At 42.0% G+C, this 27,451-nt stretch overlaps 1 protein-coding gene across 6 annotated transcripts in view; it reads left to right on the top strand.

Annotated features, from left to right (window-relative positions):
* Window positions 1-27,191, top strand: part of Efa6 (Exchange factor for Arf 6) — a 251,722-nt gene extending 224,531 nt beyond the window's left edge. For all 6 annotated transcript variants that reach the window (XM_089582077.1, XM_089582080.1, XM_089582082.1 and 3 more), the window contains 10 exons: window positions 882-1,075; window positions 7,648-7,706; window positions 8,953-9,086; window positions 11,127-11,223; window positions 12,747-12,828; window positions 13,564-13,634; window positions 16,652-16,809; window positions 18,503-18,647; window positions 21,188-21,331; window positions 22,641-27,191. In XM_089582077.1, the coding sequence (XP_089438203.1) occupies window positions 882-1,075; window positions 7,648-7,706; window positions 8,953-9,086; window positions 11,127-11,223; window positions 12,747-12,828; window positions 13,564-13,634; window positions 16,652-16,809; window positions 18,503-18,647; window positions 21,188-21,331; window positions 22,641-23,021 (1,465 nt within the window). In that variant the 3' untranslated portion in view covers window positions 23,022-27,191. The remainder of the gene's footprint in view (window positions 1-881; window positions 1,076-7,647; window positions 7,707-8,952; window positions 9,087-11,126; window positions 11,224-12,746; window positions 12,829-13,563; window positions 13,635-16,651; window positions 16,810-18,502; window positions 18,648-21,187; window positions 21,332-22,640) is intronic.
* Window positions 27,192-27,451: the final 260 nt, after the last annotated feature.

Below are 27,451 nucleotides of genomic sequence, written 5' to 3'. Positions count from 1 at the left end.
TCAACCGTCCGATCTTTCTTGTGCCGTTGCCTAGCAAAAGCGGCGCCGCTTAACCGAGCTTACCCGAGTAGTAACTCGATTAAGCTCGGGTAAATCCGGAGGAGCGACGCGCAAGCTGCAGCCAATGGGAGGAAGCTCGGGTAAGTTCGGGGGAGCGTCGCGCCAGATCGGCCAGATGCGCGAGAAGTTGCGTGAGAAGTTGCTCGGGAAGAGCGGCATGGGTCGCACCAGAGCCGTATATGGCTCTGGGTCGCGCAATCCCTACCGGTGGCTGTGACAGAAACAGCCACCTGCCAGTGCAGGCAGTGGCGCATCGCTTAACCGCTGCGCGGGTAATGGTTCGAAGACTCGCGGCAGTCTTTTAAAGTTAAATAGAGAATGACCACTTGTGCATATATGAAGAGTGAACACCTGCTTTCGCACGCCTACTCGGTTTAAGTATACGTTAAACCCCTACCTCTTTTTTTTTTTTTTTCTGACCGGTGCCAATTGGTCGTTTCTTCTTCTGAACCGAGATCTTCGCTATGCGACGCCTTCCGCGGATATGAAGCGAAGATCACGCCGTCCCTATTGTAGGCATCGCTTTTTCTGCGCACGTGCGACCGCTGTAGTGGGGTTTCGTACGTGTTTAACGCCCAACACGGCTAGTTGTGTCGTTCGCGACTCATTTGTGCGCGAGATAGCATTCCAGAAGGCCCGCTGAAAGCGGCGGGCGGCTTTCCAATGTCTGTTGAAGCAGCGGTGTGTTTTGTGTACTTGGCAGTGCCGGCTTGAAAGTCGTGCGCGTAAGTGGCGTGGGCATTGCGTGGGTCTCGCCGGGAAAAAAGCGACGCGCAGCGATTGAGAGCGTGCCCTTGACGCGCGTTGTCGACGCTGCGCAGCAACGAGTTTGCGCGGGTGGTGGCGGAGGAGTACCTGCGCTTCTTCGAGTTCTCCGGGCGGACCCTGGACGCGGCGCTGCGCATGTTCCTGCACCGGTTCTGCCTCATCGGCGAGACCCAGGAGCGCGAGCGCGTGCTGGTCCACTTCTCCAAGCGCTACCTCGACTGCAACCCTGGCGCCTTCAAGTCACAAGGTACTCCCGCTCGTCTTCTTCTCCATCATCTATTTTTGCTCCATACAGCCGGTGTCGGCCCCTACAGTCCCGTGCAAGGGGGAGGACTGCAAATGAACCGCACGGATTGGTATGCTAATTGGCGCTACCGTAGGGCCTGCCACCGCAGCCGTTCATTCTCTGTTTTCGGATAAACTGATCTTTGGACTGAGCCTGAAACGTCGCATCTTTTCCAAAAGTCCCAACGCTGGCATGGCTGCGTGAGTAAGGGAATGGCGCCGATCTACCGTATTTACTCGCATATAGGTCGACTTTTTTTTTTTTGTTCAGAAATGTTGCCCATTATTAGTTATCGACCTATATTCGTGACCAAAGCACCTCGACCTATATTCGGGACGCAGGTCTTCATCATCATCATGCGGGTGCACACAGTGAATTGCTGTGTGTACCCGCATTGCTTTTTCGCTCATTTCTGTGGTCTTATCGTGGTAGACAGCTTAGAAAGCAGTATATTTTGGTGTTCGGGGCAGGAGTGGTGATAGTAAAGCACAGGAGGTTTTGGAGGCGTACCACATAAGAAAAAGAGAAAAAAGTTGTGTCAGCGATACATCGTGAACCTCTTTAAAGCTGAGATTTCATATCTTGAACTGTTCTGTTGATTGCACATCAGGTTTCTTTCTGCGCATGCCTAGGTTTCTGTATATTTGCTCGCTTTTCAGAGATTAAAGTCAGATGAAGTGTGTGCTTGTCCTACGTCTATGTGCATGTTTTTCAAAAGATATGGGTCGACTTATATTCAAATAATTTTTTTATTTCTCGGCGAGCCCAATGTGTAGGGGTCGACCTATGTTCGTGGTCGACCTATATGCTAGTAAATACGGTAGACGTTCTCTCTTTGCCAGTGGCCTCGACCATTCAGGAGTGAAATGTTGCACCGTACCTTCAGCACGCCCATTTATTTTCTAGAAAAGTAAAGTTGAACTCATGTATTTCAAGAACTAATTCATTTTATAAAATTTTTAAAACACGAAATGCTCTTCAAGGCACCTGGTGCTAAATCTGCCTGAAAAATTTCGCTATCTGCTGTGGACTGTGGTTTCCTCACACCCTTTCTGTGGTGTCTGCTTTTGAGAGTGGTATTAGTAGTTTTTATTTTTTTCTGCTGTATTTGCTCTTTCTTTCTCTTCAGTTCTGTTTTCTTATGTCTTCTTTTTCTCCGTTATACATCGGCCTCACCTGCCAATAGAATCTATAAGTCCATAAACAGCTGTCATATTGTAAATAATGCACCATTACCACTGTGTGCAGAGCAGCCATTTGGGAACATAATGCACTAACTACTTGTCTACAGACACAAGGCTGTGCATAGCTGTTAGGCAGTGCATGTCATTTATAAATTACTTTGCTGAAGGTGACGCTGAGAAAGCCTATCAACTTGGTAGGGTAAGTCATTGTCAAATGGCACCACAGGTTTTCATGAAGTCTTTTCTGAATCATCAAGGTCTTTTTTGAGGGTGCCCAAATTATAGCACATCAAGCTTGTATTGCAGACTTAGAGGATAGTTATAAAAATGTTGAAGATGTCTCAGAGAAATACAGTGCTACTCATGCTATTGTGCACTTCACCTGACTGGAAAAGAATGCAGCTTAGCAGCTCTCCTTGTTCATGTCACATGGGTGAAAAGGTTTGGTCTTAACAGCCTAAACAAGAGTCTTATTCATGAAGGCAATTGGACAATTGCACTTTTGTGTGCTTCTTTTTTTTATTATTACATTGTGTTTGCAAATATTAGTGATTATCAACATGTTTACATCTTGACTTATTCATTGTTCTCAAACCCATGATTTCTGTGGTGCAATGACAGGAAGAATGTTTCTTGTACCATACCCAGTGTGTCATTTTCACTGATTACTTACTTTGATTGCAGCAAACATCACATGTTGTATCTGATTTAAAAGTGAAGTAGTCATCATTTACAACATTATGATGGCTATCACCAGTTGCAGTGTTTCCAGAATATTGCAGTGAACCTTATATTTTTTCAAGGGGGGGGGGGGGGGGGGTGCAAGGAAAAAAATGTGCATTTGATAAAAAAAAACTTTCTGGATTTTTGCTATACAAGGTTCATAAACTATTAAAGGTGCACTGAAGAGGATTCTTAACGCATCTTTTCGGTGCGGAAACTCGATCTACACGTTCCAAGCATTCTTAGAAATTTCGAATTATTGTCCTGTGCGACCGATTTCCCTAATTTAAATCAAATTTAACATCCCGGCTCCCGCCTCTTTTTGAACTCACTGCTGATGGTAGGAGGAGTCAATGAACGCATTGAGTGCCTTTCAGCCAGTCGCGTGGCGACTTCGCTTTTGCTTTTATTATACAACATAGCTGCAAATTAGGCCCACGGAAATAAAAATACGCGTGCACTCTTCACGTTCGCCGATCGCTACGGATCACTAGGCAGAGCGGCAAGCCGACACGGGACTAACTGAAAGGCACTCCACAGGTTGGTTGACTCCTCCTACCATCAGCAGTGAGTTCAAAAAAAAAAAAAGGCGGGAGCCGGGACATTTAATCCAATTTAAATTAGGAAAATCGGCCGTACAGGACAATAACTCGAAGTTTCTAAGAATGCTCGGAACGTGTAGATCGAGTTCTCATGATAAAAAAAAACGAGTTCAGATTCCTCTTTAGTGCACCTTTAAGGAACATGCTTCCAAGTTTGGTTATGATCTGCACAGTATAAATTTAGAAATGAAGTCTTCTCTGGTGAAGGGTGATCCGTGAGGTGTTGCTTGCAGTGTCTTAAGAAGTCATTTCCAACGCTCTGCACAGTGGCAGACAGGCATATCTTAGTTTATTTTTGCCCTTTCCTGTGTTTTCAGGCATCTTGCAAGACTGCAGGAGAAAGCCATTAAAAAAGCAAGCAACAACATTATAATCCTGGCCTTGTGGTCTTTAATTGGTAGGCAAAACAAAATTAACTCTGGGATTAGCAAAAATGCATCACGTAACATTTGAAGACAAATCCTTTACTGTTCATAAAATCCTTGTTTTATTGCTGGATACGCTGCGTATGTTTACTGTTCAGTATATTTCTGTGAGTTTCCAAGCACAAACAAAGTTGCCCACAGCTCAAAGACAGAAAAATAAGTCATAAAAACTGCAAGCACTTGATACTAAACCTCGTCACATTGAAATGAGGAAGCTCTACCTATGCAGCAAGGGCTTTTAAATGAGAAAGAAGTTCCAGCAAACAAATTCACAGGTGCTCAAATATCGGAAGTCATTTTTCTCAGTTTGCATTTTTGGACGAAACTGCAGATTTAGGAAAACTATCATTTTCATACTGCACTGCAAAAATTTACTTTGGAAGTACTTTCTGAAGTGAAATTTAGTGAGGAGCAAGATAAGGTGCCTACTATGCTCAATTGTGAGGTTTTTATGGCGAAGAAGTCAAAGTTTTGAATAGCAATGACAGCACAAAAAACAGAGTTGCTTTTAAGTTGCGAGATATATATAAAAAATTTCCCCATCGAACAACAATCTCGTCTCTTTATCCTGTTCAGGGCGCTTTCCTGGGGTTACCTATGGTGAAAATGTGAACAAATTACAAGTATATTTAAAACGACACTCTCAGAGGCTCATTCTGACGCGAACAACTTTTTTCCCACTCAAGATATAGTATTGAAACTGTTCTGCTCTCAGATGGACTTACTACATGAGAGAACGTTGGGAGAAATATTTGAAGGCTTTTTTATGTCAGTTTAGAAATTGGGGCAATGAGAATTAGTTGTTAACACTAATTGCATTTGAATGTAGACATCACGGTATGTATTTTGAGCGCTAATGTTACTATAAAACGACTTGCTTTTGGTTAATACAGTGTTCTACGTCAGTTGTCTATCCATGTTGAATAATTAAAGATATTTTATTGAATTTTTTAAACCACACATTATGGCATGTGGACCCATAACTGAGCCTAGTGATGAGCCTAAAAGAAAATATGTTTGTCGTAAATGGCTGATCATGATTTAGCTAAAAAAAACAATATTCTGTTACTGGCGCATGTGCAATCAACTGTCAAGAATTCAAACTCGTAGGTGATACAAAAATTGTTCAAATTAAGTGGAGCTTTTTTGATAAACTTGAAGCATCAGTGTGAATGAACTGGCAGTTTGAACTAAGCAAGTTCAAATTAATGAGGTAGGTTGTACTTGTTGCCACCTTGTGGCCTTTGTGTTCCGTTTAGGAGTTATGTTGACAGTCCTAGGATTTGGACCATTCAGCTGTACAATATAAATAACTCTAGGCACTTTTCATGTGTAGACAGAGCTAAAGGATATATATGAATTGACAGAAAAGGGGGTTTACTTGGGTCCACATAATTTGAATGTGTAATGGTTCTTAGTGCCCTTTTCTGTAATTTTGCAGTAGATTAAAGACACAGAGGTATATGATGCCCCAGAATTTTATGTGGTTAATTAACCTACTGGGATTAAATAGGGAGTTAAGTGTTCAGGGAGTGGGAAAATCAAAATAGACTGGCGCTTGTTGTAAAATGTGGTAGGCATATGTAATGAGAAGTATGTATTTCCAACTTTACTTTTCTATTGCATGTCAGACTTAAAAAGACCATTGAGGTATTTGTCACATATGGCATTCATTCAGAGCCTTTATAAAAATACAGCCAAGCTTTTCTAATCTAGTTCAGTTTTTTCTGTAATGAGGTGTACAGTAGATTAGGATTTTTAACATTGATTTTTAGCTAATTGGCTATGCACCATATATGCACTGTCACCAGTTTTTCATTTTTTTTTTTTTTGCAGCAGGCTATATTATATATATATATATATATATATTATAAGCATACAGTAACCTTTGGGAACGTTTTAGGATAGACTTCCAGAGAAAGAGTGATTTCTGAAGAGCAAGTAATAGGTCCAACATTTGAGCCCTATATATTGCTTCTAAAGCCATTGTTATAGTGTTTAGCACTATTGAGTGTTTAACAGTGTCTAATGCCATTGTGCTGTTTGAGTATGTCACCACAGCAACCTTGTTGTGGGGAAGAATTTTGTTGATCCGTGTTAAGAGTACTGTAGATATCGATTGCAGTGAGGAACAATGTTGATTAGGGCTAATGACACTGTACTTAGTACTTTGCATTGGTTCACATTTGTGGCCTATTGGTTTGCTGGGAGAAGCACTCCTGTCTCATCTTTAAGACCATAATATGTTCTTTTAGCTGCTGGAGTTGCTCAGTGGTTATGGTGCTCGGCTGCTGACCCAAAAGACGTGGGTTCAATCCCAGAGGCACGTGTACTGTGCAATGTCAGTGCACGCTAAAAAACCCCAGGTTGTCGAAAGTACCCAGAGCCCTCCACTACAGCATCTAACATAGCCTGGGCTGCTTTGGGACATTAAACCCCATAAATCTGTTATATCTTTTTACTTGTTTTTTTTTCCCTAGCAAATCAACTTTTTGCTTATTTTAAAGTGTCATGTGATAATCTGTGCTCATGCAAAATGTCTAAGCATAAAGCTACTAAAGTAACTTGAGCCATTCATGCTGGCTCCTTCGTGATGCTGAGCATTTGTGTAATTTATGATTGAAGCCCCATTTTAATAGCTTGGCTGTTCAGCTGCTACTGGTTGACCTTTTCAGAACAAAAACATGTCCTTTGTGCCACTGCCTTTTCATCTGCGTCAGCTTGAACGTGCGGGCAGAGCATAGTCTAATACTTACGGGCTCCTCTTTAATGTAGGAGCTGACCCTGTCTTCTTACTTGCATACAAAAGATCCTTAGCTTCTTGTGTTTACACGATTCTGTAACCAGTAAATGGAAGGCTTCGTCTTGAAAAGCTCATCTGATATTTTCACTCTGAAGAGCACAAGGGAGAAAATTGATGCATCTCTAAGCTGTGGTTGACGTGTATTGTTGAGGCACATTAAAGGGACACTGAGGACAAATTGAAGTTGGCCTGTGTCATTAGATTACCGCGAAGAGGCAACTATCGCAACAAATGGAGCTTTTTATAAGCTAGAAAGTGCCAAAAATGAAATGCAGGTGTCACCATCACAGGCCTATTGATATCTCAATAAATTGAGGTGTGTCGGCAGCTTTTTTGGTACAGATCACAGAGGCTACGCTACACTGCCATTCACTCCAAAAGGGTGATCACGGAGTCTTTTTCAGTGTAGACATCACAAGTTTGAATCGAATGATGGCATAATTTTCAATGCAATTTTCTAAGTAATAAACACATCCTTTGCTGCCAGGCAGACGTCAACATACCCGGAAAGAGCCATAGAATTAAATTTTGCTAAAACCAGAAATTGAATGGAGTTGCCCTCAGTATCCCTTTAAGTAAAAAAAAAGTGTGTTTCAATGTTACTCAGAATTTTGTTTTTTAGTTGTATTTATTTGGTTTTGGTTCTATGTACGGTCAATTTAGTCTGGTTTTGCCAGTTTGGAAACCATTATTTACATAAATAACCAGCTTTTTATCATGCTTCAAGCTTCTTAGCATGAGCTTGTCACTTCTTTTGTATAATTTGCTTTGGCTAATTGGCAGCTATCCTTTGCAGATGCTGTGCACACTCTCACATGCGCACTAATGCTCTTGAACACTGACCTTCACAGTGAGGTGAGTATCAAAATCCATTCGTGGTTTGTGCTTGTTTTTGGTGATTATTTTCACCTGGAACAGTAGCTTTTTCTTGACAGATTTCGTGTACAGTTACTGTATTCACCGTCTGGCATGCATAGTGTGTTTAAGCTTCATATTTGTTTTTTCATTCTTTCATTCTGAGAAACATAACGAAGTCAGCTAACATGGTTAACGTTTCATGGTAGTATATTATGAGCTCTTCTTTTCCAGTTACATTCTCGTCGAAAGAAGCGAGTAAGTTAGCATTTTGGGTTGTGCTTGTTTCAGAGTGCATTTGCGACTCTCATCAGTGGTGTATAAGTTGAGCACATCACATGACTCTTATGGAGTATTGTCTTAGGAAAACCTTGATTCCTTACCGTTTCCTGTTCTTGCAACGTATAACTGAATTGAAGGGCTTGACTCAGAGTAAACTTGTACTACATAGGGAAATACGAACTCGATGGTGCAGCTTATGAATTACATCCAAGCATTGAGCAAGAGCTACTGGTAACATTGTTATGTGCATTTTGATGGCTTTTTTTTGAGTGGGACTATGTGCATTTTGCTGTTTTTTTGGGGGGGGGACTTCTTGGTAAAAGCTTAATACGAGTTTTTACACCTTTTAAGGGGGATGTGTTGCCACACTGAATTAAGTTCATGATGCTTTTTAGAAGACTGGCTTTTGTATAAATTCTTTCCATCTCACCTCTGTGGAGATTCAAAATTAGTGCAAACTTGGAAAAAGGCACACACCATGTTAATCAACAGCATTATATGTCTGCATTCCTGGCTCTAATCCAAATGCCCCTGTCACTAAGTGGAACTTTTTTTTTTTTTCTGGGCCAAGAAGTGCCTGCTTCTTGAGCTGACCTGTTGCCGTATTTTAAGCAATAACAGGGACACAGGTTGCACACAATGCATTTTCTCTTTTTTTGCCTGTGATTTTTCCAGTTTTTTCTTTCCAGTGCCTTTACCGTGTAATTACATATCTGCACTTGCTTAATAAAAAATTTTCAGCTTTTATCTGGAGCTAGTGAAATGCACAACTTCTTTCAGCCAGTCACGTAAGTGATAGCGTGCTTGGCTGCATTATTTCTTGTTGTGTAGGAGCATGTGTTGGTCGTTTCATTACTGAAAATAAACAGATTATTGTGGCTCATTTCACACTGAATGCTACAAATGTTTCTTTTTGTACACTTTGAATGACTGTATTTGACTTGCGCTATACTTACCAACACAGAATGTCGGCCACAAGATGACCTGCATGGAGTTCATCGAAAACCTGGCTGACCTCAACGAAGGCGAGAACTTCCCCAAAGAAGTGCTCAAGGCGCTCTATCTGTCCATCAAGACAGCACCACTCGAATGGGCTGTGTATGTTCATTTTCACTTGCATTGATCTTAAGAATTATAAAGTACACTAAAGTAAAGAGACAACCATGTGGCTACTAAGTAAAAATTCAGGATTGGCAGAGAGAATAAAGTAGTAAATGTAAAGACAGCAAAAGGAAAAGTAAAGGGAGAAAAGGGGCAGGCACATATTGAAAGATTGGTAGCCTAAAGGCTGTGGCCATTTTTGTTTGCTCTCAAAGTTTATCCACTGACCTCGTGCAGAAATTTAGTGAAATTGCTACCAGTTTCACTTATACCCTCTCTGCTCACCTTCCTGTCCCATTAGCTTGAACAGTGTAGTTCAATTTCTGCATGCCTCAGGCTAATATGGCAAGATTCCGTGAAGGTCTACTTGGAGAATGTCAAGTTGTTCTTGCATGAAAGTTCTATTAGCATAGACGAAACAGCACAGTTCACTAGAGCCAAGACGAGACTTTCAAATGACTTTCATCAGTTGAAAGTCAGCGCCGTTGTTTGTCTCATTGTTGTTATTGTAAGTTGTGCTGTCTGCATTTGACATGACAGTCCTGTTCTCTTAAGGGGATGCGGGGAAAAAATCACGATTTTAACGAAAATAGCATTTTTTTTTTTAATTTCTGCTGTTTTGGATTCCTGTTTATTTTAATAAAGAAACTTCTCACCAAGTTTGGTGAGAAGTTGAGTTTTCTGCGTGGCAGAAAAGAAGGAAATGAATTCATTTCACGAGATGTTGGTGTGTTTTCGCCACTGAAAGCACCTATGGACGCTTTTCATGATGCTGCTGCAGAGGGCAAGAAACCGAATGTGGAGTGAATGCCCACATTGGAAAGTTTGTTTTTCGTGCTTTCTAATCATGGGATATCTTCTGTCGAAAGTACAGCACACCACTAAAGAAAAACTAAAAAAGAAAGGCATATTTTTGGCTGTGGCAACTGCAGATTGGCCGGCAAGCCGAAAAACAAGTTTGGACAGACGGAAATACTGCATGTGATTTTCCAATGCTGTTTTCGCGTCTCTCGGAGTCTAGCTAAGCCAGAACTGGTTTTGGCTGTGTTCGATGCTCGGTATTTTTTATCTCTCCAACCAAGCCAGGAATGCATTTCACGAGCACAGACAAGGGCGCCGGACCATTCTAAAACTGGAAAACAGAGAAAACATGAACCAGTTGCCACAGAGCAGTGTCGTGTTGGTAGAGGAGGGCCCAACCTATGCAGCTTGGTACTTCGATTATTTTTGGCCATAAAATTAATTAGCATGTTCTGAAACCTTTGAACCTATTTTTCTCAGTTTGCACTTTTTGAGAAAACAAAACCGTTAAGAAGGCTATCATTTCTAAACTGCTTTGCCAGAAGCTGCTTTCAAGGTGGTTTCTAAACTGAAATTTTGTCAGGAACAAGGTGGGTACTTTTTAGATGCCTCAATTTTTTCCAAGAGCAAACATTATCAGATGTCCGACATATAATGACAGCAAAAAAAAAAGAACCTCGTTTTTAAAGTTAAGACGTTTTTACAGAAATAGCATTGAAAAGATGCGACTGGCCTTATCCTGCATGCAACCACCTAGATCATGCAACCTCCTAGAGAGTAGCCATTCAGAAACACTTAGTATATCTTCATTATTTTTTGAATGCTAGTTTTCCTAAGCTGACACACTTAATTGCTCTATATGACAGCTATAAGTTTTTTTCTCTTTGTGCTGGGGTAATGAAATTCAGAATATTCTCCAGTGACAGGAAGCTAAACCATCTCTGAAATTTTTATCAAAAGTGGTGCAGCAGTTCAAAAATTGACTCTTCAGCCTAGTATCCCCCCTTTACTTTACTTTCAGAAGGTACCATCATGTTGCTAGGTGCTTGAAGACAACTTTGGAATGCATACCCGATTGAAATGGGTCACAAGGAGCTATCGTAAACGTGCTCTGGATGCAATGTCGCATGATAGACCTTTGCAAACTAAGCATAAGGGAGGAGTTTAAAGCTGGTTTGGGCAGAGGATTAGTGCCTGTGAATTATTGATTTTAAGGTGGCTGTTCTTGTTTTGCAGTGACGACTCTGAGCAGGAAGCACCAGCACAAGATAATCATACGAACTCTTCTGAAGCCAGGCCAACAGGATTTATTGGACACAATCCTTTCCTTGAAGTATGAACATTGCTTACCGAGATCTTAATATGTCCTGATGGTGTTTAACTTTATGTTGCATGCACACACTTTTGCAACCATGTTTTAATGCTATCACAAGGGCTTTACATGTTGCATGATGCAGATCTGTTGTCAGATTGTCTTGCCATGTGTATGCAGGTAAGGGCCATCCCTTTTTTTTTGCAATTTTGGCAGGCTCTGGCCCTTTCCTGAAAGGGCCTTCTTCAGTTGAATTGTCAAGCTATATTCGGGGGAACTACTTAATTGTCCCATACAGTCTGACAATATATCTGGCACCTGGGCACCTATCTGGAGCCTTCACAAGTACTGCCCTTACCCGCATATACACGGTGATTTGAGCTCTGTCGGGTTCAGAAATCGTTCAGCTAAAGTGAAGTTCAGACTTAATGGCTCAAGCGTACTCATGGCTCAAACATGTTGACTTGTGGTTAACAATGCAAGAGCGGGGGCTAGTTGGTGCTTCATACTGATCAATTCGCGCTACAAGGAACAGACACACGAGAACACAAACGGACGAAGCGCGTTTACTTTCAACTAGTTTACTTCACAAAACGTGTCGTTTTTATACAGAGCGGGATGGCAGAAATGATCTACAAACAGATAATCAATTTGCATCTGAAAAGCTGCCTTCACCTTCCTGTCTATAATCTGGCCAGTGACCTCAACCATTCTAATTCTTTATCTTCGAGAGCTATTGACAGAGTGCTGACGCAGTTTTTTGTTCCACAAGTCCTGATCTTGAAGGCTTCAGTGATTTCACGTTCAGTTTTTGTTTTCCCGTGACCTAGTATGGTGGTGTCATCCAGATGAGGCTTGCATCCTTCTTCTGGATTGGTTTTGGCGTGGCCTTGGATGGCTGGGTCATTCGTCCGTTTGTGTTTTCGTGTGTCTGTGCCTTTTAGCGCGAAGTGATCAGTATGACTTGTGGTGTTTTGTTTAACGCATCAATTTGAACTCTTTTTGCCTGTGCATTGTGCTGCGGCATCATCATATCCAACATGATTTTGCTTTGAGGTTTCTTTGCTAGAACAAATCAGTGCCAGAACTTTATCTTGTCCAAATAAATCATTATGCATTCTAAAGGTTTTGAGCTGTGCATAGTTACTGTTCCCCATTCAAAGATACACAACTTTAATGAGGCCCGAGTTTTAGTGCAAATATTTTGTAAAGTTGTCTTTGGCCTTCAGTAATTTTGGATTATGCAGCTCTCACTGTACTGTTAATCTCTGTTTTGAAGTGCCAAATGTTACTCTCCAATGAGAATAATGAGCTGATGTTGCCTTTCATTAGGGCTGTGCAGAGCTTGCTGTTTGTTGATAACACTTCTGAATGGCAAAGTTTTGTTTTTCACTACGCAAACTACCGGTCGCCGTCAATTACTTAAGCTTACGGTGGAATTTATTTCTATTCTGAAATGCTGTGTGTCTCCTGCAGAGATAGAGATTTTGTCAGCTGGTAAATTCAGTTTTTCACTTAATTTTATGTTACTTGCCTTGTTTCAGGTCCCCAATCCTAACTGTGCCACTGAATATAAGAAGGGCTATGTGATGCGCAAATGCTGTTTAGATCCAGGTGGAAAGAGAAGTAAGTGTCTCTAATCATGTTCGTTTAGGCACTAACAAGCATTCTTTTGCTAATAGCACGTATAACAGTGAGTAGAATAGAATTATGGTACCTTGGCATGATCAGGCTTGCCATGTGAAGAAAAAAAAAATCAAAAGTGCTTCTTGTAAAGTATGTTTCCTTTCTGCCCTATGGGGTGCCATGGTCATGAATGAACGCCTTGGTAAAGTAATCTGTTCAACTCTCTAAGGAACTTGGACAAACCAGACATGTCATAAGCATGTCTGGTTCATCCAAGCCAGACATGTCATAAGCGATCCCGGCCGCGGCGGTTGAATTTCTTTGGAGGAGAAATTCTAGAGGCCCGTGTACTGTGCGATGTCAGTGCACGTTAAAGAACCCCAGGTGGTCGAAATTTCCGGAGCCCTCCACTACGGTGTCTCTCATAGCCTTAGTCGCTTTGGGACGTTAAACCCCATAAACCGAAACTGAACCGAACCAGACATGTCATAAGCAGACTCATTTCTGGCTCATGACAAGTCTAACTTGTCATGTGTTTTCTAGCACTCTGTGTATCATTTAAGACGAGTAGAGGTCATCGAAAGCATTTTTTTTTTCTTACAGATGGCAGCACTGGTACTAAGTGACCATTTTAGTGCCATTTAAACAAAAATGTGTTCGTAAGGGGTTAAGCAGCGCATATTTACTGTGCATGTTAAGACAGGCACAGCTCTCTAACTGCATTTTATATTGCAGCTCCTCTTGGAAAGCGTGGGTGGAAAATGTTTTGTGCAACACTGCGTGACCTTGTGCTCTATTTACATAAGGTAAGAATTCAAGAACACTAGTTGTATCTCTCCCCAATACCCCTCTTCTCTGCCTATTTAAGCCTGTTTTTCTTTATAATACTTTGTTAAAGGGGCCCTGAAACACCTGAGGAAAGCACATCAACTTGCTCAATCACTGCATTGTGTTCTCATGAACACCTGAGCCAAATAGTACTCTTCTACACACAGCAGCGCAGTCACACGTGAAAGTTTGTGAGCCCTTTCCGGCGACTTTTTCATGCTCATACCCTCCTGTGTTGCACGCTGTTGCATATGCCAGTTCAGAGATGGCTATTGGTAAGATTCTTTTAGAAGTCAGGCAGCTACCATGGCCACAGCCAATAAGCCGCATCTCTTAAAAGTGGGTCAGGAAGCTCTGCCCCCCCCCCGGGAAATTTCCGTGCATGTCCGCGGTGGGGCCTGTTTAAGAGTGCTGACCTTTCAGCGTGCAAAAAGTGACGAGAGGAGAGGGAAAGGTGTCAAGATGCTTTAATTCAAATTTTTACTATATAGATAACTAAGCTTCTGCCAAGTGCGTTAAAAAAATTCTTGGTGGAGGATTTTCGTGAAGTGGCTTACTTTAACATCCCAGGCATACCACAACTTTTTTTGAGCTCCTTTTAGTCCACTTATTGCCATATTGTTTCCCATCTAGGGTCATGGTGGAGGTGCATTGGAAGGAAATTTCTTTTTACTTACCATATATATCAGGCAAGTGCCTGACCCCTACTTCCAAGTAATTTTCAATATTGATTCTCTACACAGCAAGCACCTACCACCCATCTTGAAAAGATTCAAATTCAGGAAATAGTATTCTAAGTGCCTACACTTTGTTTGAAGTACATAATGGCTCATCCAAGGTTTTTGAATGTTTCCTTTTTTTGCAGCTGTCAAATAGTCATGCATTTCAATGTTTTCTATTTTTATGGTGAAGAAAGTTGTGAGCGAAAAACAGCTAATAAAACTCGGAATTCAAGGAATTTGTATTTTGTGCCAAGCAGTAAATTTCGTGAGATTAAGGAATGTGTCATGAAATTGCTCAGCATTATTTGGCTAGCTGCATGCGAACAACACCACTCGGGCCTTTTTTTTTTCTTTTTCACTGCTTACAATGGCTTTTATGCGTTGCATATTATTATAAAATATTCAGAAATGACCACTCCAAGCCGCAAAGTAGCAACTTTTTCATTCTGTTAGTGTTGTTATTGTTTCTCAGGAGCAATTTACAAGACACAGCCATTGAGCTAGGTCATCTCAAAATTGTCATTGCTCAAAGTGCAGTAAAGTTTTGTTTTGTTTTTTTTATACTGCTCCATGTCGTGGAGGTCGTGGGTTCGGATTCCACTGGTGGCTTGTGGTTGTTTTTTCATCTGCCTTTTAAACAATTACCCTATGACCTAATCTGTGCCATTGATGAATGTCACAAATTAAGAAAAAAACATTATCTACGCTCCTTGGTTTCAGTAACTGTTGGCTTTCTTCATGTATGTCATAACGAGCCTCACTTTTTTTCCCTTCCCTTGTCTGCTCAGTAGCTAAGGGGTGCCTCGGCTCTGGCAGTCTTGATGCCATAGGCAGTATAAGAGAGTTCTTGCACAGCTTCCGCCCTCACCTTTCGATCACGTTTCACGTGTCACTTGTGCTGATACTGGACATACTATGTTCGCTGTTATGGACGAGGGTGTGCTGATGAACACTCTCAAGGTTCGGTTACACTACTCATCAATAACCCCGAAAGCAGAAGATTGGACAGCTGTTGTTTTAGCTCAGTTGGTAGAGCACCGGACACGAAATTCGGACGTCGTTAGTTTGGATCCCACCAGCGACATGTGGTTGTTTTTTTATTCTGCTTTCTAATCAATTATATTTAATTACCCTGTTAATCTGCCATTGCTGAACACCAAAAATTATTATAAAAAGTTAATTTGGGCACTTAGGGTTCTTACGTGCATGAACGCAAAAGCATCCTTTGGCCTACGGACATTTACAGTAAAGTTCTTTCACCTAATTGCCAATGCCACAAAGGCCTTTACCAGGAAGGCATTTGCCCTGAAGGCCTTCATCCTAAAGGCTTTTACCATAAAGGCCTGCAGCCTAAAGGCATTTGTCATTGCCATTGTTATTAATGACCTCACCCCAAACCATCGGAGTCATTGCCAAGCATTCAGAGTCTCGTTTATTTCCCACCATTTCCCGTATCACGTGACTAACTTCAGAGGCTTCACCACACACTGGCATTTTCCAGGTTAGGTGGCCAATAATGCCTTCGCACTAAAAAAGTGGTAGGCATTTAACGTAGATAAACTGAGTAGATGTATAAAAGCATACGTTTAGCCTGGTTGGCTCATGGTTTTGCTTTGTTGAATCATCGGCATGTCTGGTGACAATATTAGACACAGGCTAAGCTTTGATTGAGGTTAAACTGATCTGGTCTGTTCGCTCCGCAGGTGGAAGACGAGGTGCAATGCACAGTGTGAGAGAGTGTTGTGGTTTAACACAAGGCATGACCGGGCGCAGTGATAGCGTTGTGCTCTCCTGCAGTGGCCAGCAAAGCTAATTTGTTGGCGCCTCAGCTGGTTCGAAACCCAGTCACGGCAGTATTTATTTTATTTCTCCATGGGCTGTTGTTAGGCTAGATTTCACCAGGGTCACCTTCATTGTCATGCTTGACACAAACTCGGTGAGCTGGTTAGGCCTCGTGAAGTAGTGCTTTCAACACTAAAAACATCACCTATGCTCCTTGTTTTCGGCAACTGTTGGCTTCCTTCATGTGTGTCTTAACAAGCCTCTCTTTTCTCTTCCCTTGTCTGCTCAAACATTTAATAGGGCTTTACACTGATATTTATGTGAGGACTTCTGTACCTGTGCTACCTTTTATGACCTCTAATTGAGAGAGTGTGTGTATGTGCAGGCCCTTCATGTAATTGTACTTTAGCTTAGCATTTGGCCCTCTACCATGTGTGCTTATTTGCGTTTGTGTGTACTGCTGCATGTAATTGTGTTCATTCTCATTCCAGGATGAGCAGGGGTTTAGGAAAAACCAATTATATGAAAGCTTGCACAATTCCATCCGAATCCATCACTCTCTGTCAGCGAAGGCTACTGACTACACGAAGAAGCAACATGTGTTCCGGCTACAAACGGCAGACCAGGCAGAGTACCTTTTTCAAACTGGGTGAGTCTCATCTGATAGTGGTGTTGTGCTCTCTTGGAAGAAGTGAACTGTAGAGGAATTGTGGTTTTGGCCTAGGTGCAGACATTACAAGCACTTCTTCCGCAAGCTTTCGTGAGTGTATTGTGCATCAAATCCAGAAGGATGAATCACAAACTAACATTATTAGAGGCATGCCAGTATTAAGTATTACGCATGGTAAAGTTCCCAGCTTGTTTATTATGATTTCTTCTAGTTTTGTTCTTCATATAATAGTATGTGGATTCATATCCTCCTAACATTTCGCACACATTATATCGGTAGCAATAATAACACCAATAAATGAACAAGAGAAATAGTGACATCAAAACTCACTCATTCTCACAAGAGTCAGTTGGTTTACCTTTCTGTTTGCTTCTGGCTTCTGTTGTTGACTGCTTGTGATAGTGTTAAATGGTATTGAAGTTAATCATTTTTCTCGAGTGCTTTATTATGATCCAAATGAGAGCTGTGTGTGTGTGTTTTTGTGCCCCATCTCATTGTCTTTCCTTGTTACATCATCAGAGCTAAAAGTGATGGGCAAGTGCTTACACCTGTCAGATCCTGATTTAAGATTGTGCGACTTATAATTGGTTTTTGTGTGCACCGTTGTATAGGCCCCCTAGTTTCTTGCAATTCTGCGATTCGGCAAAAAATCGTGGATTTTAGCATATGAATGACAGAATGATGGAAATCTGCATATTTTAATCATCTGAATTCTCCTAAATGGTAGAACCTAGTAACGAAGTTCTGCTGTCTTGACACGCTTGCTCCCCCATCTGCTCAAGCAAGCTAGTGCATTAAGCACTGTGGCTTTGGCAGCAATGCGCTTATTTGGGAAGGGCCCAGGTACTGGTGCCTGTCGAAAGCAGTGGTACTGTAGTTACGAGAATTGAACGCGGGTTTTTTCTTTAAATCATGTGCTTTCTGAAGCACATCGTGTAATATTTTGAACGGAGGTTCAGATATAGTGCAAATTTTCTTTCGCTACCCACCAGACATGAGCTGCCACGAAAAGTCAACTTCTTGACGACCTTGGGCCATCAAGACGAAGCGGGCGGCATGTACTAGTGGCTACAGACATAGAAAGAAGGTGGCATGGGCCACTGAGAAAGAACAGAAGGCAGTGAAAGAGCCGTGAGGAGTATGGAAAGGAAAAAAGAAGAGGTGAATGGGCACAGAACTGTGCAGCATGAAACATATAAAGTAGTCGGACAAGAAGCTATGGCACGGCGACCGTTGCTACGCAAAAGGCTGCTAGCGTTATCGCACGGGAGGCTTCCTGCGGAATATTGCAGCTTCTTCGTTATCATATGGCAGAACTTCAAATTTCTCGCCGCATAAAATTAGAGGCCTTAGGTATATGGCTCAGCAGCAGATGGAACTGCAGCTCATCATCCTCAAAATAGTGCGAACAGGTGGACGCGAGTAAGTGAAACACCTGCTCACTATAACTTGACAGTTTAAAGCTGTGTGCTGAGTAACCATACTTGTTTCCGTTGCCCATTCCATCTTGGTAGCCAAAGCTGGAGGTTCTTTCATAGTTTACATAAAGTCTGAAATGAAATTCACGTATATGTACGAGTACCAAAGCAGACCACGATGTTGTTACTGTGAGCGATGCCTTTTTTTCTCTTTTGCATCCTTCAAGCATAACATTCTCTTTCATGTGTTGCAGCGATGCTAAGGAGCTGCAGAGTTGGGTGGACACACTCAATTTTGTGACAGCCAGTTTGTCGGCACCTCCTCTCGCTGGTGCTGTGGGCAGCCAGAAGAGGTTTCAGAGGCCCCTGCTCCCTGTCAGCCACACCAAGTTCAACCTGGTATGGTCTTTTACATTCCTGTAAATATATCTTAACTTCATACCCATGTCATGAGTCAAAGTGACATCATTGTCTTAGTAAAATTTGGTGCATCCCATTTCACACGGCATATTTGTTTTGTGATGACGCTCTAATTCCATATCAACAAACTTGTAATTTTCTAGACAACATTGGTATCCTTCAATCACTGTAGTTATATTTCATACTACCGGTGGTCCTTTAGCCCATAAATTGTAAGCACGTAATTAGCACCTTAACATTTATTAACCATAAGTAGCTCATATCGCCCTGGTTTGCAGCAGCATGGCTTCAGTCACTGCTGCACAACTAACAGGTTCTACTTCTACTACTCTCATATTTAGTGGGCCACAGAGCTTATGCAAAGTACCTTTTGTCGAATCTATTTTTAAACAACTTAACTCCAGACAGTAAGCACAGCATTCTTTATTTAGAATAAAATGAAAATGCTTGTGATCTTGACAAGGCCAAAGCACGCATCCAATAAACCAGAAGTTTGAATTAGGAATTCAAGACACCACTATATTTGGAATTACACCACGGGCGTGTTTGTCTGAATTTTCTGTGTTAAGTTTGCACACCAATTTAGTGAAATTTGATGCACCTTTGAATAGATGTAGAACAAGGCATGTTTGCAGTTTAGTTTTTTTTTAAAGAAGGCAGCTCTCAATGGAATATTGACTCCAAATTTTTGATTTCATGTTTTTTTCTTCTTTGAAATGATGAGTAAGATGTTACTATACATGGATCCCCACGTGGTAGCTGCCTATGACTGCTAAATAACTTGCAATTGAATTTCTTTTCTAATCTGTTTCTCTTTTAGTATCAATGGCCAAGTGATGGCTATGATGTCAAAGGTCAGTACAGGTCATGTGAGGCATGAAAAAAAACTGATTATAATTGCTGCTTTGTCATTTCAATTCACTACAATGCTAAAGCCAGCCTGTCCAAATAGCCAGAATCATAGCAAATATAGAAGTAGCGATTATATCGAAGTTTTCTTCATGCCTCATGCGACCTTTGCTGACCTTTGGCGTCATAGCCATCACCCGGCCGTTAAAACCGAAACACACAACAGAAAAAAATTAATTATAACTTATTTAGCCATCACATGCGAATACGACATGGTGATACATATACAGTAAAAGCTAGTTAATTTGAACACCATTAATTAGAAAATCCGCATCATTTGAGCTGCTGGCGCTGTCCCAGCCAACACCCATGTAAATCTATGCCGTCACACTCTTCCTAATTCGGAACAGGCTCCTGAAGGGAGGTCGTGACCAGGTATGACCGGCGTGGCAACCAATCATTCCAATAGCCATAATCAAACCTGGATTTCATGCTGCAAAGTCACTCACACACCTTAGATGTGCATGCAATGTTAGGCGTGATAACGAACAGATTGCTGCTTCTCAAGAACAATCACACCACATAATAGCTTTCAGTTTCACTTTTCCATGCTTTGCGCCAGCCTGAACGAGCCCAACTGCACCCCATTTTGTGCGTCTATTGGCATGTCCTACTAGTGTTTTCTACCGTGTTTTTTTTTTTTTTTTTGGAGCGAAAATGTCTACATCTCACATGCAAAGCTGAAGGTCAAATCAAGCCTGGATTTGACCTCTCACTGGATGCTCGCCGGAACTTTGAGGAGTTAACTAGGTCCCAAAGTACACCAGTTGGCAGCTTGCAAGCCAGCACATTCAGCTTCTCATCATGAAGTGTACCACGATAGTTCATGATGCAGTAGGCTGGTTGGGCATAGATTTCACACTTCACAGATGGATGCAGGACTTGAACTAATACTGGTGGAAATGATTTGCTGTCAGCTTTCACATTCAGCAGGTTCTGCTGGTAAGGTTGTTGGCACCTTAAGAAATTAAATGCCGTAGCAAAAAAAAACTTATTGCCAACCTGGCAAGAAGCAAGGTTGTGATGTTCAGCACCATCATTTTGTTGAAGGCTTTGTGAGGTCATGGACTTTAAACAAAACTGGCTTGGGCAGCCATAGTTCACCCCTTTCTTCTTCCCTCTTCATATCTGGACAGCTAGTATGATCCAGGGAATCAGATAGAGCTGTCTGGTGCTTATGTCAGAGGGTTCTTTCTCCAGCGCCCACTGAGATGCCTGGTTTACTTGGCCCTCAATTTTCACTTTTCTTGCCTTTTGGTGTGCTCCTCCTTTAACTCTCTCGGCTTTCTGTGCTTTTTGCTTTGAGTTGTCACTTCCCTCTGCATCTTCATGTGTACATACAAGTTCATGGCTGCTGTGCTTTCATTGTAACCAAGTAGCGTGTCTGAAGATGATGTTTGACCTACTCTAAAGTTAATATCATTGTACTGATGCACATTGTGATGGCAGTCTCGGGAGATTATTTTGTAGCAGTAAACAAGCCTTTTTTTTTTTCATGACTGCTGACCCTTAAAAGGTGCTGTATCGCTAAATTTTCTATGCTAAAAAAAAACAAAAAACAGGGACAACTTTGCCTCACCTTATTATTTAATTTTGGGATTCTTTTGCAGAGAGAGCAATTAACTGACCATGAGAACCGTATAGTTTGGCTTGAAAAGGAGCTCGAGGAACATGTTGCCAATGCTCCAGAGAAAGGTGCCAAGTCTAGGACAGTTGCTGAATTTGTTGAGAAGGAGTCTTTCCTGCAGAGTGAGGTAAGTCTGGCTTATAAAATGTTACACCTTCTTTCCGGTTTCTTTTCTTTGCTGATGCTTTTCTGACGTACGCCATTGTTCAAAATTACTTTAAGCAACATTAAATGGCACAGATGTTTGTGTGCTGCTAGACCCTGTTTTGTTTCTCCTGTGCAATTCGGGACACTGCTTGTTGTCTGTGTGCATGTCTGTGCATATGTGGCTAGCATGTGTATGTGTGACGTGTGTGCACATGTGCACAGCACATGCAACACACACACACTGTTCAGGGTCAGAAGACAGTTTTAAAGTAAGGACAAAACCCTCATGTTCTTTGTTGCCATTCTGTGCTCAGTAGCCTAATACACACTAGTATGTGATATTCCCATACTTTTCCCTCTGTCATCTACTTGTTTGTTCAGTTAAAGGGACACTGAGGAGAAATTGAAGTTGGCTTGTATCGACAGAATACCAGCTCCTGATTACAAAAACGCCACTCATACTGACAACAAAGCTCTTGTAACGTAGAAAAGAGCAAGAACCAAAATACAGGTATCGCCGCCACAGGCCAAACTCGCAAGTACAAGCGTCATGACGTCATATAACAAAACAGTGTTGCTGGAACCAATGGTTCTAGCAACGCTAGGACACGAGAAGCACAAATCACTGAGGCGCAGCCAATGCATGCGCAAATCTCCTTGACGTCGCCAGATGGCGCCACGTGCCGGCCAGCTACGCGCTCGCCTGAAGCATCGGGACCAATCAGCGCCTGCTCGCCGGCGTTAGGCGGGCTCCCGGTATTCCGCTAGCGGTATCAAGGTACACGGTATGCTAAAGGTGTCTATTTGCGAGAACTTCGTTGTCGACTTCGAGAACGAGATCCATCGTAACGCTCGCAAAACGCCGGTGCAAACGTAAGTGAAGCGACTGTAGCGACGGCCGCAATAGCCGATAGATGCCTTCAACGTGCGGCCGGCGGTAGCTTTCTTTTCGGCTGCTGCTAGGCCGCACTGCTGGCAGTCAGAAATCACGGAGTCTGCATCACGTCATGTTTCACGTCACTTAGTCCTCTGTCGTCATAGCCGAATCCCAAGTTTGAATCACAGCGGCGGGAAAAACCTTTTCAACTTTGAATCCAAATTTCTTAGAAATAAATGCATTTTTCGCTGCCGGCCAAGTGGCAACAAAGCCATGACATGCCGAACTATCGGATTTTGCTATAAAAAATATATTAATAGTGCTCTCCTCAGTGTCCCTTTAAGGTACTGATGGGAAGAGTTATTATTGAAGACATTTATGGTGCATGGTGTCTTTTATGGGTTGCTTCCAGCTCAAACGATACCGCACCTATGCCTACCTTCTGCGCTCCAAGATGGCACAGTATCCTGAGCTTGTGCCAGCACTTGTGGAGACGAGCATTGGTGAAGTGGACGAACCAGAGCAAAACCATGGCAGCCACAGCTGCGCCAACAACCCGCCATCGTCATCCTCTCCGTCTCGGACTAAGCAGCCTGCTCCCTTCCAAAAGGCTCTGCCAAGCTCGCCTGCACTCGGCTCAAATACGCTGGTTTCACCTGCATTTGCTGTGCCAGCTGTGGCCAGTTCATGTTCACCGCGAAGCTCTCCCACGGCTGCGCGGAACAAGCGGTTAGCCCAGGATAGGTACAGCTACAGGACGGCAGTGCAAAAGGGTAGCGACCTTAGCACGTAAGGTGCTAAGGTGCGACCTGTTGGCCTACTGCCGGTCCAAGCTTGCAAACTTCCATCATGGGGCTAGAGCAAGCAGGAAAAGCGACATCCAATCGAATAAATAGAACGACAGCCGGTGGCCCACATAGCCAGCCCATGGTGCGCTTCTATGCTTAGCAGCCCTGTATAGCTAACGGTCTGGTGCAGGCAGGCCAAAATCATCAGCTAAAACCTTGATTGAAGAGCATGGCTGACGAGATTGCTCGTAAAGTTAGAAAGTTGATTTTAAGAAGACTGCTTTCGAACGGAAGTTCACAAGTTTGTCGTGGCCCGCAAGTTACAAAGGAAAGCAAGTAGTACCTTTTGGTAAATATACTGTGTACATTACTAATTCTACGTGCTGCACAGGTGAGGCACTTTAAAAAAAGCTGAATTATTAGGTTTACCTCGAGCTGTTTTGTAGCTTTTTTGTTATTTATGTAGGATCTTTCTGTTCTTTTGAAAGATTTTATTTTACAGCATATATGCACTCATTATGCATGTGAGTGAATGTTGTTTGGAGGATTCTTTTATTTAGCAGTCTTGTTTTTGAGAAAGAATTTTTCGGGGCACTCACTGGTGTTAATAACTGTACATAGTATTTTATACATAGAACATGTTTATAGTGAGTGCTATATTTAAGGTGAAATCATGCCAAACTATGAGTGCAACTCTCTTTAGTGAAACAATTTTCTCCACCTTGTATACTCTATACCTGTGGCACAGGGTGGCAGGTATAATGAATAGTCCTGAAAGAAGAAAATTGGATGACAAGATAGAGAAATGAGAAATGGGCATATATTGTTCCAAACTTTCAGATACTGTGGCATGCAAGCGATCCTAACATTCTGTTTGAATGACACATCTGCATTTTTTTGTACTGTTTTTAAAATTTTTTTCATATACATTAAATGCACATTGCTACCCCATTCCAGAAGACTAGCAAACGGCCTTTTGAAAGGCTAGCAGGGAACTTGAGGATTGGGACCAACTTTCAAGTGCGCAAAAAGTCGCACACCAACAGTGTTAAATGCACACATTTCACTAGGAAGCTTCGAAATGTATGTCACCCAATCCACAAAAAGGTTTTGAAATCAAGGAGTGCTTAAAGACATTTAGAATATGCATTGTGTGAGGATACACTACCAGTTTTGCACCAGGCATAGATATTTGAATATGAATCCTGCAGGCAGCCTGTCATTTCATTTTCATTTTTAAGCTTTGTTTCATAAAAGTTGTCGATTGCGCAAAAATGGTTACAATTTGCTGTCATGTGTATACTTAACTTTCTGCTTTTTTGCTTTAAGTGTCTAGGATAAGAAAAGAAAAAAAAAACTTATGTGAATGCCTCTGTGGTTTCTTTGTATTGTGCTGCCAGTATTGCCAGGCCACGATGATGCAAATTGCGTGCTGCATACCTGGAGTCTTTGGGGAGTGTGCCTTGAGCATTGTATACTATGGAAGGTGGGAGAATGTCTGTAGACTTCAAGCACCGACATTGTCAAACACTGCATTGTTTAGGTCCTTCTTGCTCAGAGTGCCCAGCATGATACTGAACCAGGACAGGTTTACCCTAAATGTGTGCAGTTATCACCTATGTCAGATATTGACGTGTACTCCTCGCATTCCCGATGTTCCTTTTCCCCGTGGCCGTGTTTCTTGTTGGTTTTCTTTTAGTTGCTGTTAGTTGCTGTTTCGTCATGAAGTGATGCAAATCTCTTAGCATCTGTAATTCCTTTTTTAGTCCTTTTTCTGCCTATAAAAAAAAATGCTTGCATGTTAATGTATAACAATGTATGGGACTATAGTCCTGCCTCCCTTTTGCTGCAGCCAAAGTAAGCCTCATGGAAATGTTGATATTTTTTTTGTTTCCATTTCTGTGCTCTACCTTGATTGGAGGCACCTATGTATGCCTACAGCCGAGGACTCCCAACTTGTGTTGCAGTCAAATAGGAGCAGAAATAATTCACGCAGTGTTTTGGACCAAATCAACAGCTGCAGCTTTTCAGAAGCATGGCAGTTCTATTCTGTGTGGCAGTTCTATTCTGTGTGGCAGTTCTATCAGCTCACCCTCTGCACTCGGTGTAGGACGAGGCTTCAATTCTCTGTGGTTTTTCACAGTGGGAGCTTGGCTGCTTGTTCTCCGCTGTTTTTCTCACATTGTGTTTATGTTTCAGTGTATGCCATTTATCTGTGCCATATGTGTGTTGTGCACAGGCAATAATTAGCTTGCCACCTAGCAAGAGATGCCCGCAAGGCGTGAAGAAAGGTTAAGTGCTGCCGCTGAGTTCTTGTAGTGCCCCTAGACTCAATTTTGAGTTTTCTTAATGCTGTTTGCACTTTCTGTAAGTTGGCAATGGAAAAAAAGCCAGAAACTCATTGCAATCAATGTGACCCACAAGTTTTCCTGACTAGTCATCAATCAATGCCTGCTGTTCACACATCGAATACTTAGGAAGCACCACTGTCTTCACACACAGTGGTGTTCCAGCAGTTTACTGTGTATCAAGTGTGTGACTAGTTCCACAGATAGCGTGGCCAGCTGCAATTGTTGTAGAGTGATGGGAAAGGTGGAATGACTGGAGCACAGGCGCAAATGTGACCACTCGATAAAGCATGTGTGAAGTGAGCAGTGCATTATGCGCAAAAGATGTACAATGCACTTATTGCAGGAATTGGAAACTTCAGTTTGTGAGAAATGCAAAAGTTTAAACTGAAAGCTGACTGTCTTTGTTCCCACAAGCAGGTTGCATATGTCCGATGATGCGGCATAAAATAGTGTCATTACTTTGTATCTGTGGCTGCAGCAGGTTGAGCATGCCACTTTGGAGCATCAGTGTCAATGTCAAGGTGATACTCACTTAACGTTTCGGCCCAAACCACTTAGTATGCAGAGCTCTTGCTGCAAAAGGCATTTAAAAATGCCATTTCAATAAATTGAGCCTCTTACTGTAGCCTGTTTTATGCATATTGATTAACACATTTCACTATAAATACTGTGCAGTAGTCTGTAGCTGATGTCAGCTACGCCAAGAAAGGCCAACAGGTTGGCACAGCTTGTCCAAGTGCATGAGGAAAAATCCCAGCATCTTGTGTGTGCGTTATTTCGTTTATGTATGCAGAGGACATTTTTTTCCATTTAGTCTGGACTTTGGCTTTTATGTCACATCTTCAGTATGTTAACACTGGGATCTTATAACTGTAGCTCAGTATGTGCAGTACATTTCATTTGAGAGAAAAACATAGCTTCTATGAATCATTGTTCACTTTGACTTGTGTGAAAGACTAGATATTAACTAAGTAAAAAACATAACATGGGCACCACAGAATAAGCCAAAAATATTGAAACTGATTTAATCCCACTCAGGATAGTGTTGGAAATGTAAAAACACCATGTACTCCACTCGGAACTTCACCTCAGGCTGATGCTTGCAGACTTTAAGTACACACAGTTTCAGTTGTGCGCTTGGTACAGAACTGTTTCACATTCAAGCTTGAATCTTATCCTGACTGTAGGAAGCATGCTCCTGGTTAGTGTGCAATTGCAGATTGGCTTGTAGAAAAAGGCGTTGAGGCAGGAAGAGTTTGGTGGAAAAACAGAACGTAAGAGCTTACTAACTTTCTGCTGACTTTGTTAGTCTATGTGAGCACTGTTTGTGGAGTCTTGTGTGTACTTCAACACATATCTTTTAGTTTCAGTCCTAGGGTAAGCAGTAGTGTGTTAGTGTGTTCTGATTTTGAATACCAGCACTTGATTGTTTAAAAAAATGTGCATGGTAAAAAGTTATTACCTTGGAAGTGCTGCTATATGAATGGAACTCCTGGGGCTGTTTGGTTGTTCATTTTATAATTAGAACTTTTTATGCCATAGTCCACGATGTGATTTGTCACATAGCCTGAAGCAATCCTGGGAAGCTGCTCCATCATGAGAACTCACAGTGCATTGCACTGTTTTGCTGAAAGATGTTCCTTCTTGCAAAAGCATATTTTGACATGGTATTGGCTACTAAGGTGAACAGAAAGGCCATTGCAAAGGCTTCCACTTTAAGTGAAATGTTTTTGTCGAGTATTCACTCATTTCGACTTGCATGCAAGTGCACTGTTCTAAGAGTGGCATCTTGTAACTAATTACCATTACAAGACTATCTCTGGCCGAGGTTTCTCTGAGTTGCATTGTCTGGCATGAGCCCTTGGCATCACACTTGCACCTGAGCAGTGTTCGTTTGTATAGGGCTAGCAAGCACTACGGATGGAACTTAGCAGGCAGGCTTGTGGTACATTGCAAGCACTTGGGGATGAGCAGTGTTTAGGGAGCAGATGACTGCTGGCTCGTTCTGCTAGCGAAAATGTCACTATGCACTTGCATTGAGAGTGAGCAGTGGACAGGAGCCACTGAATCATTCTTGATTTTAA

Source organism: Amblyomma mixtum, chromosome 3, assembly GCF_055824585.1.
Source record: "Amblyomma mixtum isolate Tamu chromosome 3, ASM5582458v1, whole genome shotgun sequence".
NCBI classification, from domain to species: domain Eukaryota; kingdom Metazoa; phylum Arthropoda; class Arachnida; order Ixodida; family Ixodidae; genus Amblyomma; species Amblyomma mixtum.
Note: the sequence above shows the minus strand (reverse complement) of the source record. Positions and strands in the feature narration are given on the sequence as shown.